The following is a 15,982-nucleotide window of genomic DNA, read 5'->3' on the forward strand; positions in this document are numbered from 1 at the left end:
GCCAATTGATGAAATACTATTCAGTTCTACAAATGCTTAATATGACCAATTTAATTTTTTAATATTTTGAGAGGAATATTGATTGTTCAATTCAATCTATTAGTTATTAGGACTGCTTAAGGACTTAGAGGAGGAGGGCTCAGATGCATATTTTTCTGAATTTGAATTAAAAGCAAAAATGAGTAGAAGAATGATAACGTTGATAACACACCACACTTGGTCCAAAGACTACAAGCGGACCATTATGTGATGGATTTGCGGTATCAACATGCATTTCAGTTTAGCTACGAAAAGTTACTGGGTTATTTAGCTGGACTGGTGAAAGCTGAAGAGAACTTTCAAATATAAGTACATTGATGGGATAATGTGGCGCATGGTGATGTCACCTTCTGGAAAAATGAACAAGGTATACATTCTATAAAAATGCAATGAAGGATGAGATAAGACTTGATGTGAATTCTATAGGCTGCATCTTGCTGGTTACTTATTAACAGTAGTTATAATCCTAAACTGTACTGAGAGATATGTTTACTGGTTTGGATGCTAGTTGGGGGTGGTTCTTCCATTTATAAACTAGTGGAGTAAGGAGAGATTAGGAAACACTTACATGGAGTATTGTTGAAATAATGATAATGAAATAGGAGCAGGGTAGACCACTCAGCTCCTCAAGCCTGCCCTGCTATTCAATATGATTATGGGTGGTGGGCCCAAGTATCATCTCTTCTTCAATGACAGTTCCTGCAATTCTCAAATTAAAATCAGGAATCCTGAAAGAACTCAGCCCTTCCTGTGAATGGAGACGCCGGTCAACATTTCAGGTCAGTTACTCTTTAACTGGTTTCTCTTTTCACAGAAGCTGCCTGACTGGCTGAGTTTCCAATTTCCTCAATTCCCTGATCATTCAAAAAGTCATCTTCCTTTTTAAATACCCCCTCCCAATGACTGAACTGCCACAACCCTCAGGGGTAGAGAATTCCAGAGGCTCACCACAGTCTGTGAGAAGTTCCTATTCGCCTCCAGTTTTCAAGACCATCCCCTGATGCTGTAACTAAATAGTTTCCTTACAGATTCTCCCACTAGTAGAAACATCTCAATATCTACCTACTTTTCTCCCCGAGGATCTTATATGTTTCAGCAAAATCGAAGATTCAAGGTTTAATGTACATTTATTATCAAAATATGTATACAGAATACAACCCTGAGATTTGTCCCTCCCCAGGCAACCACTCCAAAGAACCTCAAAGAATATACAGTAGATCATTTTAGATTCTTTAGTTGCTTATATTAGGACATTCTCATCCCCAAAATTAGCTCACTGAATCTCCTTTGGCCTCTAATGTCAGTAAATCCTTTTTACACAGGGGGCCAATATTTTGTACAATATTCCAGGCGTGCCCTATGCATTTGGAACATTTCTAAATTCCAGCCCCCTTGTATTCATGACCAATATGCCACATGCCTTCTTAACAACTTCCTATACTTGCCAGTTAACCTTTTAGCAATTCATCTCAAGAATGACTAGATCTCTCTCTACTATGTTTATCTGTAATTTCTCACCATAAATAGCCTACTTTTAGATTTCTTTTACCAAAGTGCACAATATCACATGTTTCACATTAAACTTCATTTGCTAAATTTTCGGTCCTTCACCTCAGCTTCTCTCTATCCTGTGGTAAACCATTAGATTCAAAGAAAAAGGACAAGGCAGCGGGGTGGCAGTAAGATTTAGCAAGGTTTAGGCAGAATATTTTCTTTGTGTAGAACTACTTTACGTTTTTGTGACTATTCCTGTTTTTGTGACTTGGTCTTTTAAGTATTCTAGCACTAGCTTTTTCTAAGAATTACAAATTTAAGGCACATTTTCATATTTAGTGAGCAGTTCTTCAAGGGGTTAGATAACATAAAAATCTTTAACATTCTCAGATTACCAGCTACAGGAGAAGGTGTTTTTAAATAGTTAAATCATTCCTACCTTCAGGGTGTGGATGCTCCCTTGGTTCTGCCATTCTCTGTGTCAGTTTAAAAAAATAAAAATGCAAAATAAAAGAAAGGAAAGGCAGTGAAACATTAATACTCAAATTACATAAAGTGTGAAATTTTGGAAAAAATGAAGACATGAAAGTTTGCACACTGCTAGCTATTAAATAGGGCTGTGTAGCAAATTGTTAAATCAGCCAAGTGCATAGTCCTGTTTTTAAACTTGTAGATACAGTGTTTTTGGAATTTAATGTACTTTTATACCTTACATTTATTACCCAGGTACAAAACATCCAATATCCTCAGTATGTTCCAGTTTATAAATAGTAATTGTTAATTTTAACATGACCACTTTGAATTGTCCTGTAATATTACAGAATATTGTTTCTTGTGGACGTGCAAATCTGTGGAATGAAACATGATTTTAACCACAATTTTGATCACTCATTGCAGCATATTTCTTGGATTACAAGTAAAAAAAGTTTTTTTTTCTGCATGAGTTGCGGCAGGAACTCCAGATGACACAGTGTAGAAGCCTAAATCCTAAGGCATCCCTGCAAGCTTTTACGGTTGGTAGAGCCCTGCCTCAGCTTTGCTGGCTTTCAAATCTATGGATGTTAAACTCCTCTGAATATCTCCCATGGTCAGAAATGTACAAACATGAAGAAAAATGCAAAACTTGAACTCGAGTTTTAAAATGAAATCGATTATAACCATTTAACCAACCCAGTGTAAATATAGAGGAATCTCAGCAAGATTAAGCTCTTCCGGTGGTTTCCACTGAGCTTTACATTTTCAAAGATAGTGGAGTCCACTATTGTTAACCAATTCAGGACTTGTGCGGTTTGCCAAAACTGTGCGCAGGTCCTGGGTTTTCTGGCATTTTAGAACTACAGATATTTACCAGATATTTACCCATCAATCTCTTTACTGCCCCTTGGATCTATCTTGACTAGTTTTTGCTTAGATATTTCTTCTTTCTTATTAGAAAGTTATGACACTTATGAACAAGCTCTATCAATGGATCAACCACCAAGAAGACATGTTCCTGAAGCTAAAGTAAAGAGCCACTTCTTTTTTTCTTACCGGCTTTGGTAGTGGCCTGCTTGTTGGTTTCCTGTAAAACACAAGATAGAAATGGATGAGTGAGTATATCAAATTTGATTACACAAAGGAAACTTCTTTGGACATTCATATGGTCATCCTATGTGTGAAACTAAGGAGCTGTTCCACTTTTATGTCTGGGATATTTTGATAGAAGACATTAGGAATAAAGGACTGCTTTAATTTGGATGCGCCTTTGAGTTCAACCAAACTTAGCTTGCTTCTTTATATGATCTTTCTCTATATGCTCCATTAATCCTAATCAGAATATCTAAACTGCAATGCTTTCTGTAAGCATAGTGCTTAAACTTTTCAAACTTCTGAATTAGTAAATAATTCACAGTTGTGCTCAGTTTAAATAGGGGTAAAATGAGGGTAGTCTATTCGCTCAATCAGTCAATGTTCTTAGCCTGATTCATTATATTTATCAACAACTAGTTGTATTGCACAATGAATTTGCGCTTGACTTAACCTCAACATCATTGCCTAATATTCCTTGTTAATCAAACTTTTACATGATGATTCACTTTACCTGATGTCATCGTGGTTCTTATTAAGTTTGCCCTACATTAGCTATTTAGAGTCATAGAGTCATAGAAAAGTACAGCACAGAAACAGGCCCTTCAGCTCATCTAGTCCATGTTGAACCATTTAAGCTGCCTAATCTGACTGACCTGTACCCGGATCATAACCCTCCATACCCCTGCCGTCCATGTACCTATCCAAACTTCTCTTTAACATTGGAACTGAGCTCACATGCACCACTTGCACTGGCAGATCATCCAAAATGCTCACAACCCTTTGAGTGAAGAAGTTTCCCCTCATGTTCCCCTTAAACTTCTCATCTTTCACTCTTAACCCATGACCTCTGATTGTAGTTCCATCCAACCTTAGTGGAAAATGCCTGGTTGCATTTACCCTATCTATACCCCTCATATTTTGTATACCTCTAACAAATCTCTCCTCAGTCTTCTACATTCTAAGGAAAAAGTCCTAACCTTTTCAATCTTTTCTTATAACTCAGGTCCGCCAGTCCCGGCGACATCCTTGTAAACTTTCTCCGTACTCTTTCAACCTTGCTTACATCTTTCCTGTAGGTAGGTAACCAAAACTGCACACAATACTCCAAATTAGGCCTCACTAATGTCTTCAACATACTATCCCATCTCCTGTACTCAAGATGACAAACAACAACGGACCCAGCACCGATCCCTGCAGCACTCCGCTAATCACTGGCCTCCAGTCAGAGGGGCAGCCAGCTACTACCACTCTCTGGCTTCTCTGACAAAGCCAATGTCTAATCCAATTTACCACTTCATCTTGAAAGCCAAGTGACTGAACCTTCTTGACCAGCCTCCTCATGCAGGGAGGAGGACCATCATCTTATATTCCATCTGGGTAGCCTCCAACCTGATGGCATGGACATCAATTTCTCAAACTTCCAGTAATACCCCACCAAATCCCCCTCTCCATTACCCATCCCCTTTCTCCTCTCTCACCTCATCTCACCAATCAACTTCCCAGCTCTTTACTTCATCCCTCCCTCTCCAGGTTTCGCCTATCACCCGATGGTTCTCTGTCTCCCCCCCCCACCTTTTAAATCCACTCCTCGGCTTTCTTCCTCCAGTCCTGCCGAAGGGTTTCAGCCTGAAATGTCGACTGTACTTTTTTCCATAGATGCTGCCTGGCCTGCTGAGTTCCTCCAGCATTTTGTGTGTGTTACTCGGATTTCCAGCATCTGCAGATTTTCTCTTGTTTAAGAATGCTGAGGACTGGAGGCAATGTTCCATCCGGGAATCTCGTTCTTGCCCATAAAACTTCCTTTCTATTCCCAAAAGCAATTAATCTCCTATCACTACAGCTCATCTCTTCGCTCCCCCCCTTCCCTTCTGAGCCACAGAGTCAGACACAGTGCCAGAAATCTGACTGCTGTGGCTTTCCTCTGCTAGGCTATCTCCCTCCTCCCACAACAGCATCCAAAGTTGTTGAGGGGGTTGGCCACACAGGAACTCTGCACGGCCTGTTTCACCCCTTTCCCTTGCTTGAATGTCATCCAGTCTTCTGTGTCCTGTGCCTTGGGTGTAACTCCCTCTATGTCCTATCTACCTCCCCCTCAGCCAGCCGAATGATCCAGAGTTCATCCAGTTCCAGCTCCAACTCCTGCAGCTGGATGCACATTTTTCCACGTGTACTGGCACAGCCAGCCGAGCACCCTGTTTCCCATGTTTCTGTACCTTCATCTGCTTTAAATACTGGGCAATTTCCATTCTTGTTGTTGGATTAGTCCCCTTTGCAACCACACGGAGCTAAAGTTGTTCAGATTCCAATAATCATCTGCTCAATGAAATTATTACTAATCTTTTGATGGTTTTGAGTTGATAAATGGTTATGACTTTCAGAGGAAATGCAGTTCAAAATCCCTCAATATTAAATTCTCCTGTTAATCTTCCCATGGTTAGTGAAAATAGCTTCAGTTGTTACAAATTTATTTGTAATTGTGCAATCTCGAGTTTTCATGAACCTGCATTCCCATTGGCTTTATTTTTCTTTCTATAGTGGGATTTTGAAAACTGCTTCTTTGCCTTCACATACTCTCATTTCAAAAGGATGCTGCTGGTGCTGTTTAGGAGATTTGTGTGATTGGAAACAGCTTAACGTTATGAGTCTAACCACTCCATTAGAAGCCCAGTCTATCAAAGTATGTGTTATCATCTCTTCTTTCAGTTAGTCCTGATGAAGGGTCTCGGCCCGAAACATCGACTGTACCTCTTCCTATATAGATGCTGCCTGGCCTGCTGTGTTCACCAGCAATTTTTATGTGTGTTGGTTATCAGTAAGTGTTAGCTTCTTGGAGCCTTTTTCCAGCAAGGTTAGTTAACCTCAATGGGTTAAAGCCCTACTGAGTTTTTTAATAATTCCTTTTATTTTGCACTACTTATTTAATCTCTCCCTCTCTCTCTCTCTCTCTATATATATATATACACACACACTATAATTCAGTTTTTTTCTATTATTATGTATTGCAGGGTACTCTGCTGCAAAGTCAACAGGTCTCACAACATATGCCAGTGATATTAAACCTGATTCTGAAGTTCAAGTTTAATTGTTATTCAACCAAACATGAATACCCACGAATACAAGCAAATGAAACAGCATTACTCAAGTGGTTAAGGCATTGGACTAGCGACCTGAAGGTCGTGAGTTCGATCCCAGCCGAGGCGACGTGTGTTGTGTCCCTGAGCAAGGCACTTAATCACACACTGCTCTGCGATGACACTGGTGCCAAGCTGTATTGGTCCTAATGCCCTTCCCTTGGACAACATTGGTGTCGTGGAGAGGGGAGACTTGCAGCATGGGCAACTGCTGGTCTTCCATACAACCTCGCCCAGGCCTGCGCCCTGGAGAGTGAAGACTTTCCAGGCACAGATCCATGATCTCGCAAGACTAACGGATGCCTTTAACTCAGGGGTAAGGTGCAAACCACAGTACCAACAGTGGTGCACAGCACAAGGCACTGCCAGCACATATAAGACAGCAATCACATGTAAGATATCAGTAAAATACATTCACACAAAAAAAATGTAGACCAAGACCCTAAGTCCATGAATGTTGCGGTAGTTTGCAGTCAAACTCAATATGGCATGTCTTCTGCCAAGTGAACACTAGGGGGCAGCAATGACTCCAGCTTGTAGAGGTTTGGCTCTACATTGCGACAACACTTGGCACAATTCATGTACAGCATTCTGTCAAACATGGATGAAGTGATCAGCTCTATCAATATGCACCCTCAACATGATGGATGGAGCCAGTCATGAGCTTCCCTGAGCCAATTTTAGATGGCTACCATTTTAACCCTGAATGTCTTCTAAGGCACCAATCGCTGCTCCAATTGTCCTCATACATCCACAGAACCATAAGACCATTAGGCATAGGAGCAGAATTAGGCCACTCAGCCCATCGAGTCTGCTCTGCCATTCCATCATGGTTGATCCCATCAAATATGTTACTTCATCAACAACTTATCCCTAGAGAAATATAACCTATGAAGTATTTTCCATATGCCCTATTTATCTCTCTCCCACCGTTCTACAAATTAAAGCTAATTTGTTTTCTCTCTTTCCCAGCTCTGAAGGCTTTTTGATCTGAAATGTTAATTGTATTCTCCTTCTATCAATGATGCCTAACTGCTAACTCTTTTTCGCTTTCAGTTTCAAAATTCTAACATTTTCAGGTTTTAATAGTTTGAGCAATTTTAAAATACATTGCCTAATTTTACAAGTGTTTCTTTATTTGTTTGTAGTTCCGTGTACTTGCTTGGGGTTTGAAATTTGGCCCAATTTAAGCAATTTAATAGTTTTGATGTAAAAGAGATAAGAGAACAAAAACAACAGGAATTCTGCAGATGCTGGAAATTCAAGCAACACACATCAAAGTTGCTGGTGAACGCAGCAGGCCAGGCAGCATCTATAGGAAGAGGCGCAGTCGACGTTTCAGGCCGAGACCCTTCGTCAGGACTAGGACAAAAATGCTGGAAAGGCTTAGCAGATCAGACAGCATCTATGGAGAAAGAAACTACTAGCCTTTCATGTCAGTTTCCTTCAAAGCACTTCCTGCTTTAATCCTACAATTGCACCTTTTACATGGTGGAAGTGCCAGGTCTCTAGGGTCGATAACATCGAGGTTGAAGTACAAGACGTTATAGGGCAATGGTGTTTAGGTCAATGGCCATTCATCAGAATTAGATCCTGTTGTAACTGTAGTGCTTTTGTTCCTGGTTCAGATTTTCATCATCCACAGCACATGCTTTTGTATAACAGGGAAGGAACTATTTGATCTGGGGATTTAAAATGATCTTCAGATGTTGTTAACTTACAGTTCCCTCTGTGGTGGTATTGGCATTTCTGGTATGCTAGCTGTTCTGGAATCCTCTGTACTACCAGATGAATCACCTAGATCATTAAAGTAGGAAAAATACAATTAAGAGATCTAAAAAGTACTTCTTATTATTAAAGTCCAACTAGTTAAGTAGTGTGCTTTGCAGTTCAACGTTTTTAACGCTAGAATGGGAACAGTAAAATCTGAATCCCAAATGTCTATGTTACAATACGTGGGTTATGACCAAGGTAAAAATGACTGGAGTCACTTAGCACTTTCATGCAGGGGTGCTTATTCCATGCATCAAAATTCAAACGTACAAAAATTAGCAAAAATAGTGAAAACAAAACTGCCAATATTTACAGAAAGGTATCTACCAGAAAACATAAACTAACACATTAAAACATATACAGCTCTTCTGAAACACTGCTGTCAACTTGCTTTGCAATCAACCATCATGTTATCAATATGCCAGTCACATTCTTCACTATACAGAGAAATAGTTAATCCTATACAATGTAGCTGTAAGTGTTTCTTCTACTCTAATTATTCTAAATGATAGACTTTTAACCTCAGCCTTATTGCATGCGGACAAAGAGTCACATAGTTATTTTTTTTTAAAAAACAAAAATGCTTCTAGCTCTCCCCACAGTGAACCATCTGCTCTAGGCTGGTGAAAAGAGGCAAACGACTGATTCCAGCAAAGTCAAAATGGCTGTTCTGTGCGCCGAGCAGCAGCATGAGAAAATAAATTCATCCTGAATCCTGGAAGCAGAATTGGGATGTGGAAATTTAATTGAAAGCTAATCAGTGCCGTAGTTATCTGTCTGAGGAAGTCTAACATAAAGCTGATGAGCCTGGCTGTGTTTAATAGCACCAGGACACCTCAACGCCAGCATGCCTGCTACTTGCAACACAATAAGTCTGATTAGTTACTCTCAGGCTGGCTCAGTAATTTACACTGATTGTATCTGGTTGGAGATCTTCCATAAACTTTCCTGGATTAAGCACATTCTTAAAGTTTTGACCAGATTAATATTTTATATATGTTTTAGGTTAAATAATAAATTCAATATAAAGGTATTAACACTACAAACACTTTTCATAATTTATTTTTTTTAGTCCTGACTACCTTTATTACATTTACTGAGTTAAAAAACCTATGAAGGAGGGTTCCCAAATGAGTTTAAACAAGAATTGTGCACCTAGGTGTTTGGAGAAGTCACCCAAACTTGTTCTCTTTTGTAAAACACTTCAGCATGCCCTTTTGCCAGAATGCCTCCTTCTCTCTCCCCAACTGTTTTTAAAATGAGTTGAAACCGTGGTCGGCAGCAGAAAGGAGCCCATTACTTCTCTTTACATAAAACATTCAATAAAAGAACACACGGTCTCATTTATGTACTTTATAAACATCTTTGCACTAAAACATTAAAATGTCATAAATTGCCCTCTGTATCTTGTTTGGTATACAAAACAACTACATAAACTACAGCATTAGCTAAACTGCTCCTGTAATTATATTTACCCTTCTATTTGTTTATCCAGGGCATCCATCTTCACTAATTTTTATACTTAATTGCCAACCATCCCATAAGAAAGCAAGGAATGAGAAACCATTTTAGTGATTTTACGGGTTCCCTCATCTATTTCATTCATAAGGGAAGTTGTCTTAGTACCTTGGAAAACTGAGAATAAGTAATTATACATCGGCCAGTTTCACTCACACAAGTTGGACCAAAATAGCAAGTTTCCAAAATACAATTTTTCCAATATGACCTTAAAACTGTTCACTCGTAACCTCCTCATTCATCACATTCAATTTACATTCATTGTAACTACTGTTTCTTTTTTTCAGTTCTTGATTCACTTTTATTTTAAATTGGTTTCTTTCCCTGCCTGCTCTGAGTTGGGTGCATCTTTTTCCACTTGCAATTGTCATAAAGATTCTACCTACTGTATATCATCATGAAATATGATAGAGTGTGCCTCCTTTTAAGCAACTTGTGCATGAAAAGGTGCTGTCCTGGCATATATGATTTATAAACTCTTCTTGGGCTTCCAGCGAGGTATAGGTATTGATTTTCACCAACATTTCAATGACAAACTCTGCCATCTTCATCAGGGATGATGCTTGGGCATGTCTAGTCCAGTTGTGTTTATACCCTCGTCGCTCATTCCTCCTGATTGGTTAGTCCTCATCCAATCAGATTTCCATTGTCACACCTTGTTTACAATCGAATTCCAGTTCTTACTTAGAGTGAGACCTTCATCTTTGTTAAAACTCTTTTCCTCCAGTTTTATTTCAATGGCTTCTTTCACCAGGCAGTTCAAAAGCCATTTTTGTAGTTTTGTACCATCGAAGTCAATCCTATGACCATTGCGAATGCAATATTCTGCTACTGCCAATTTCTCTGGGAAACCCAAATGGACACACCTCCCGTGCTCCCTGATGCGAGCTTCCACTCTGCGTCCCATCTGGCTGATATTGTCCCATCTGGCTGATATTCACTGCTCTGCATTCACAGGGAATCCTGTAAACACCAGCTATCCTGAGACCCAGGTCATCTTTGACCTACATAAGCTGTGATTTGAGCTTCCTTATGATTTGTGGATGATATAAATCCAGTATTTCTTCAAGATCCTGGTGATCCTTCCAGAAACCATGGAAATATAAGGAAGACAGGCAATAGCAACAGGTTTCTCCTCATTGTTAGGTTTCCTGGTCTTTCCATCGGCCATTTTAAGGGCCCGATTGCTTTACTCCAGCAGTTCCATGCAAACATCCAAACATTCAATTTACCCCGGAGATGGAGAAGAATGGCTGCGTCCCGATCCTGGATATTCTAATAGGACAGAAACTGGACAGCAGCTTCGGACATGGCGTCTATCGGAAACCCTATCACACAACTTATACCTCAACAATAACAGCCACCATCGCACCTCCTAAAGTAGAGCAGTTCTTTCTACTCTGATTAACCGTGCATGCACTATTTTAGACCCGGAGAGTCTCCATGAGGAAATAAGACAATTATGCATGATGTTTCTATAGAATGGCTACAAGGTGAAGGAAATCAATTGGGTCCTTAAAAGGGGCAATGGGAAAAAAACAGTGGTCGCCTGCTTCAAGGAGCATAGAAGGTATATTCATTTGGGTTTCCCGGAGAAATTGACGGTAGCAGAACATCACATTCGCAATGGCCATAGGATTGACTTTGATGGCACAAAACTACCATGCCGTGCTGAAGCCTTTTGGGACTGCCTGGTGAAAGAAGACATTGAAATAAAACTAGAGGAAAGTCTCGCTCTGAGTGAGAACTGGAATTCAATTGTAAGCAAGGTGGGACAGCAGAAACCTGATTGGATGAGGACTAACCAATCAGGAGGGGCAGACGATGGGGGCATAAATACCATCTGACTAGATATGCCCAGGCATCATCTCTGATGAAGATGGCAGAGCTTGTGATCAAAACGTCAGTTAAAATTGATACTTGTACCTGGCTGGAAGTCCGAGAAGAGTTAACTTGTACATAGAAATAAGGCTTGGCATTGTCTTCCATGCATGCATTTCAAAAACACAAAGACAGGCTATATTTAAAGTAAATTATTACCAAAATAAAATGACTACTAACTTGGTTCAGGGTCACAAACTTCATATTCCTCTTCATTATCATCCTGCAAAAATATTAGACAGCCACTTTCATTTTAATTTTTGTCCATATATTTCAATGTAAATCAAATGGTACATTGTTAACGAAATATTGCTTACTGTTTTAGCATGTAAAGATCATATAAAATGAATATTCTCCATGCAGTCATGTACTTTCTTAAACAATATTTCCACTTAATAAAAATGATGTAGATCTTGGTAGGTAGTATGATAGAGATGGTCTTCATGGAATTCAATAAATGTCTTGACAGGTTCCAGAAGGTACCCCTCCAAAAGGACCACAACCTTGTCGTGGTTTGGAGGCTTGTGTGCCTCAGTGACCCAGACAGCTATATTGGCTGGAGTCAAAACTTTATGGTTTGGCTCTTGGTAGGGTCACTCATGCCAAACAGGTCAAAGGATAGAGGAGAGTCTATGAGTGGTCTACCAGGTTCAGGGGCTCAGTTCAGGGTTAACAACCCTGACTGGCAGCACAAAATTGTTATGGAAACAGCAATGAAGAATCCTTCTACATCTGAGTGCGACGGTAATCCTGAGTCTCCAGCTGGGACTTGCATGACTGACAGTAGTGAAAACTGAGAGGAAGCTTCTGACATGATGAAGGAAACCCAGAACATGGCCAGGTGAAGGGGGCAGCCCTAAACACCAGCGGCATAACAGGAGTAAGTAAGAAGGCATAAGGTATGTTGATAAACTGCACCTAAAGTTGAATGGGTGAGAGGAAGCAGAAGGTAGTGGATGGAATGATGTACCAGAAGAATTGGCACTGGAACCTTTGATGCTTGTAATAGTATTATCTATGATTTGTCTTGGAACGTTGGTGGTTTGATTCTTAAGTACGTGGACAATACAAACATTATTGGGAGTTACAGATTGTGAGGAAAGATGTTTAAGGGACACGCTGGAACATAGACCAGTTGGAAGGTTGGGTAGAGCAGTGGCAGATGGACTTCAATCCAGACAAGTGTGGTGCACTTGGTCAGTCAGCTTCCAGTAGGACATACAAAGTAAATGGGAGGGACCTTAGTAGTGTTGATATACAGAGGGACCTTGGGATGCAAATCCATTGCTCACTGAAAGTGGCACCACAGGTGAATAGGGTAGTGATGCCTGGCATTGAGTTTTAAGAGTTGAGGTGTCATATTGTAACTGTACAACATGATTTGACCACATTTTGAATACAGTTGTTTCTGCACTACAGAAAGGAAGTGTAACAATACAGCGAGTGCAGAAGAAATCCATCAGGATGTTACATAGAATGGATTGGATAGATTGGTTTCAAGGCCGGGTTTATTCTCACTGCATGTAGGAAGATGTAGACTGAGAGGGAACTTTACAGATGTTTATAAAATTCTCTGGAGCACAGTTAGTTTTTTTTGGCGGAAGGAGGAGTCTGGAACTAGAGGTCACAGGTTTAAGGTGACAGAGGAGAAGTTTAAAGGAGATCTGAGGAACAGGTCTTTCACACTGAAGGTGGTGCTTATTTGGAATGAGCTGCCAGAGGTGGCGCTAGAGGCAAAGGGGCGTAAGGCTGATTTATACTTTTGTGTCAACTCTACGCTGTAACCTACGCAAGTGGCCTACGTGCGTTGTGAACATTTACACTTGTGCATTGGTGTGTCTGCACTGCTCTGCAATTTGGGCACGACACGCATGCGCACACACCTGCCCATGCAAGGCTTCATGGTCATGGTAGGCTTTCTCAGGGTAAACAAGTTTAAAGCGAGCGTCCTTCTTCGTAATAGCGAAATGTGTCCTCCATAATTTCGGAGGTCTGTAAAGCTTTATGCAAAGCATTGCAGCCAGAGTTTCTTCCCTGCCCTTCAGTCGCCCAATGGGAAGCTATTGCAGCGTCGGAGGAAATGCGATGCTATCAAGTGGACCAATCACAGTTGTTGCGGTCTGCGTTGCCGCGACGCATAGTTACATTTTGGGAAAGGTGCGCGTCAGGCTACAGCGTAGGGATCCGCGTAGGCTCTGTGCAGGGTTTGCGGCGATGCCGTATCTACGGCGTCAATTTGTCGCAGAAGTATAAATCAGCCTTTAGTGCAGGCAAATGGTATCAGGGTATATAGGCAGGGCCGGACTTTAGGCAGGGCTAGGCTGGGCTGCAGCCCAGGGGCCAGAGCCGCAGAGGGGCCCAAAGTAGGTAGCTGTCATCAGGGCAGACAAAAAAAATATGGGTGGAGCACAGAAAGGGAAAAAGAAACAAGAAAAAGAGGACCATGAGAAAGAAGCATAAAAAAGACATTGAAATTGACAGAATTTTTTTAACCTGTTCTTGATGATGCAGCAGTACATCGCTCTTGTTACAGTCTGAGACCGGTGGACAAATGGAGACTTGTTCAACAGTTAGTGCTAGCACCAGCATTAGCACAGGACCACCGTCCTTGTCACAGTCAGCAGCTAACGTTGAAGAGGCAGAGAGCATGACTTTGGTATTCCAAACCACAGAGGCCTCCGAACAACCAAGTCAGGCCTCCATTAATGTTAATGTTACCACTACTGAGGATCCTCACAGCACTGATCCTGCTCGCTGGGGAAAGGAAACGTTAGATGATTCAGTCCGAGCGTACTGGGCTAAGAAAGGGCCGGAGTCCTGCCAGAATAAGGATGTGGATATCAAAGCTTGGGAACGAGTTTACAAACAGCAGAGATGTATTTTCCTCCAAATTTCACTTCAAACGCAAGCTCGTAAATGGTGAGTACATATCAAGGCAATGGCTCTTAGATTCCACTTCCACCGGCTGTGTGTTTTGTTTTGCATGCAGCATCTTCAGTGATGGCAACTGTCAGTCCATCCCCGAAACTGGCTTTAGTGACTGGAAACATGCCGCTGAGTGCATAGGAGAGCATGAAAATAGTGAACGCCGCAGGAAAACGATACTGACCTACATTACAGTGACGTCCAACAGCGGAAGAATAGATACAGAACTGCAAAAACAGTTCGAGTCAGAGTGTGTCTGCGTATTGAGAAGAGTGTTGGTGGTTGTGAAGTTTTTGGTCGAGAGGGGACTGGCTATCCTAGGCTCCAGTGACATATTTGGCAGGCCTGATAACGGCAACTACATAGGCTCAGATCCACAATGGGACAGGACAGGCTGAGTCATCTTACTCTGATGTCACTTGAAAGTGATCTTGTTTGGAAACTGGATTTTAGTGATCTGATCAAAGACCTTGCTGTGAAGAAATCCAGAAGAAGAACTAGGCTTTAATTTTGAAAAACAAGCATCTGACTGCGTAAATATCTAGGCTTGTGTGTCAGTGCTGTTCCTGTTTTTGTGGCAGTAGGCTAATAGTTGACTGTTTACAAACTTAGTAAGTAATAAGCGGTCTTTACTCTGCAAGCCACACAGTACAGCAATAGGTTAGTATGTGCTCGATCTCATTTTTCAAAACGATTGTTAGAGTATTGTCAAGTTTCCTAGTTTGCCATAGTGCCATCTCTCTTGGCCTTTTTGTCTCTCATTTCCATTTTATTTTCTCAGAACACACGGTTGAGAAAAATACCCAGATAAAAATGAGAAATAAGGCCTATGGTATGTGCAGCAATAGCTAAATAAAGATTTAAGATTGGGTACATCATACTTCGTCTCCCTCATAACTTTACTAAGCCAACTAAGCCTAGGTCAATTTTTGAGTGCTTTAGATGCTGTCCTTCAAACTAAGAATCTGCATTACTTTCTGTCCTCACTCTTAAGGCCTGTAAGTTTATAGCCTACGTATTGTACTAAACCAATGTCTTGGTCCACAGCTTTGATATGTAGACCAGAACGACCTTTGCTCTTGTTCTTGCCTTTTTTTTGCTTGGTACAGCAGCATTTTACGGTGTCGGCAGGGGCCCATCAGGGCCTCCAGCCCAGGGGCCCCGGCCCTGTATATAGGCGTCAAGATTGGCATGGATGAGTGAGCTAAAGGAGGCCATTTCTATGTTGCACTATTCTATGACTTCATAATTCTAATCAAGTCTTTGCATAGATCTGCATCCAAGATCAAAATTGAGATCTTTTTTGCTCTGTGTGATTACACTATTGTTGGACAACGTTGTTTCATCTTCTACTCTAATATGGGTGTTTATTCACTTGAATTATTCTGCTTATAAAGGGAAGAAAAAAGTAATCCTTTGTTAAATATTGAAACTTACAGGTCTCAAAACGGGTGGTTTTCTGTTCAGTGGTGATTCTTTTCTGGAAGAGAACAAGAATGTTGAAGAACACGTAAAACTGCAATGTTAAAGGTCTGACAACCTGCAATCAATGCTAAAAGTGACAAATAGGCTGGGATTGATGGGCATGGCGTTACTGTTTGATACGGGTCACGCACTAAGAATTGCCTACAGCTGAAACAAAGATTAAGTAG

The 15,982-nt window shown here is 40.9% G+C and overlaps 1 protein-coding gene across 7 annotated transcripts in view; it reads right to left on the bottom strand.

Moving 5' to 3' along the window:
• blnk (B cell linker) overlaps window positions 1-15,982 on the bottom strand; it is a 205,634-nt gene that overhangs the window by 16,110 nt on the left and 173,542 nt on the right. For all 7 annotated transcript variants that reach the window (XM_063071740.1, XM_063071741.1, XM_063071745.1 and 4 more), the window contains 5 exons: window positions 15,768-15,810; window positions 11,586-11,628; window positions 7,955-8,030; window positions 3,064-3,094; window positions 1,973-2,009 (listed from right to left, as the gene is read on the bottom strand). In XM_063071740.1, the coding sequence (XP_062927810.1) occupies window positions 1,973-2,009; window positions 3,064-3,094; window positions 7,955-8,030; window positions 11,586-11,628; window positions 15,768-15,810 (230 nt within the window). The remainder of the gene's footprint in view (window positions 1-1,972; window positions 2,010-3,063; window positions 3,095-7,954; window positions 8,031-11,585; window positions 11,629-15,767; window positions 15,811-15,982) is intronic.

This window comes from Mobula hypostoma, chromosome 19 (assembly GCF_963921235.1).
Source record: "Mobula hypostoma chromosome 19, sMobHyp1.1, whole genome shotgun sequence".
Lineage (NCBI taxonomy): Eukaryota > Metazoa > Chordata > Chondrichthyes > Myliobatiformes > Myliobatidae > Mobula > Mobula hypostoma.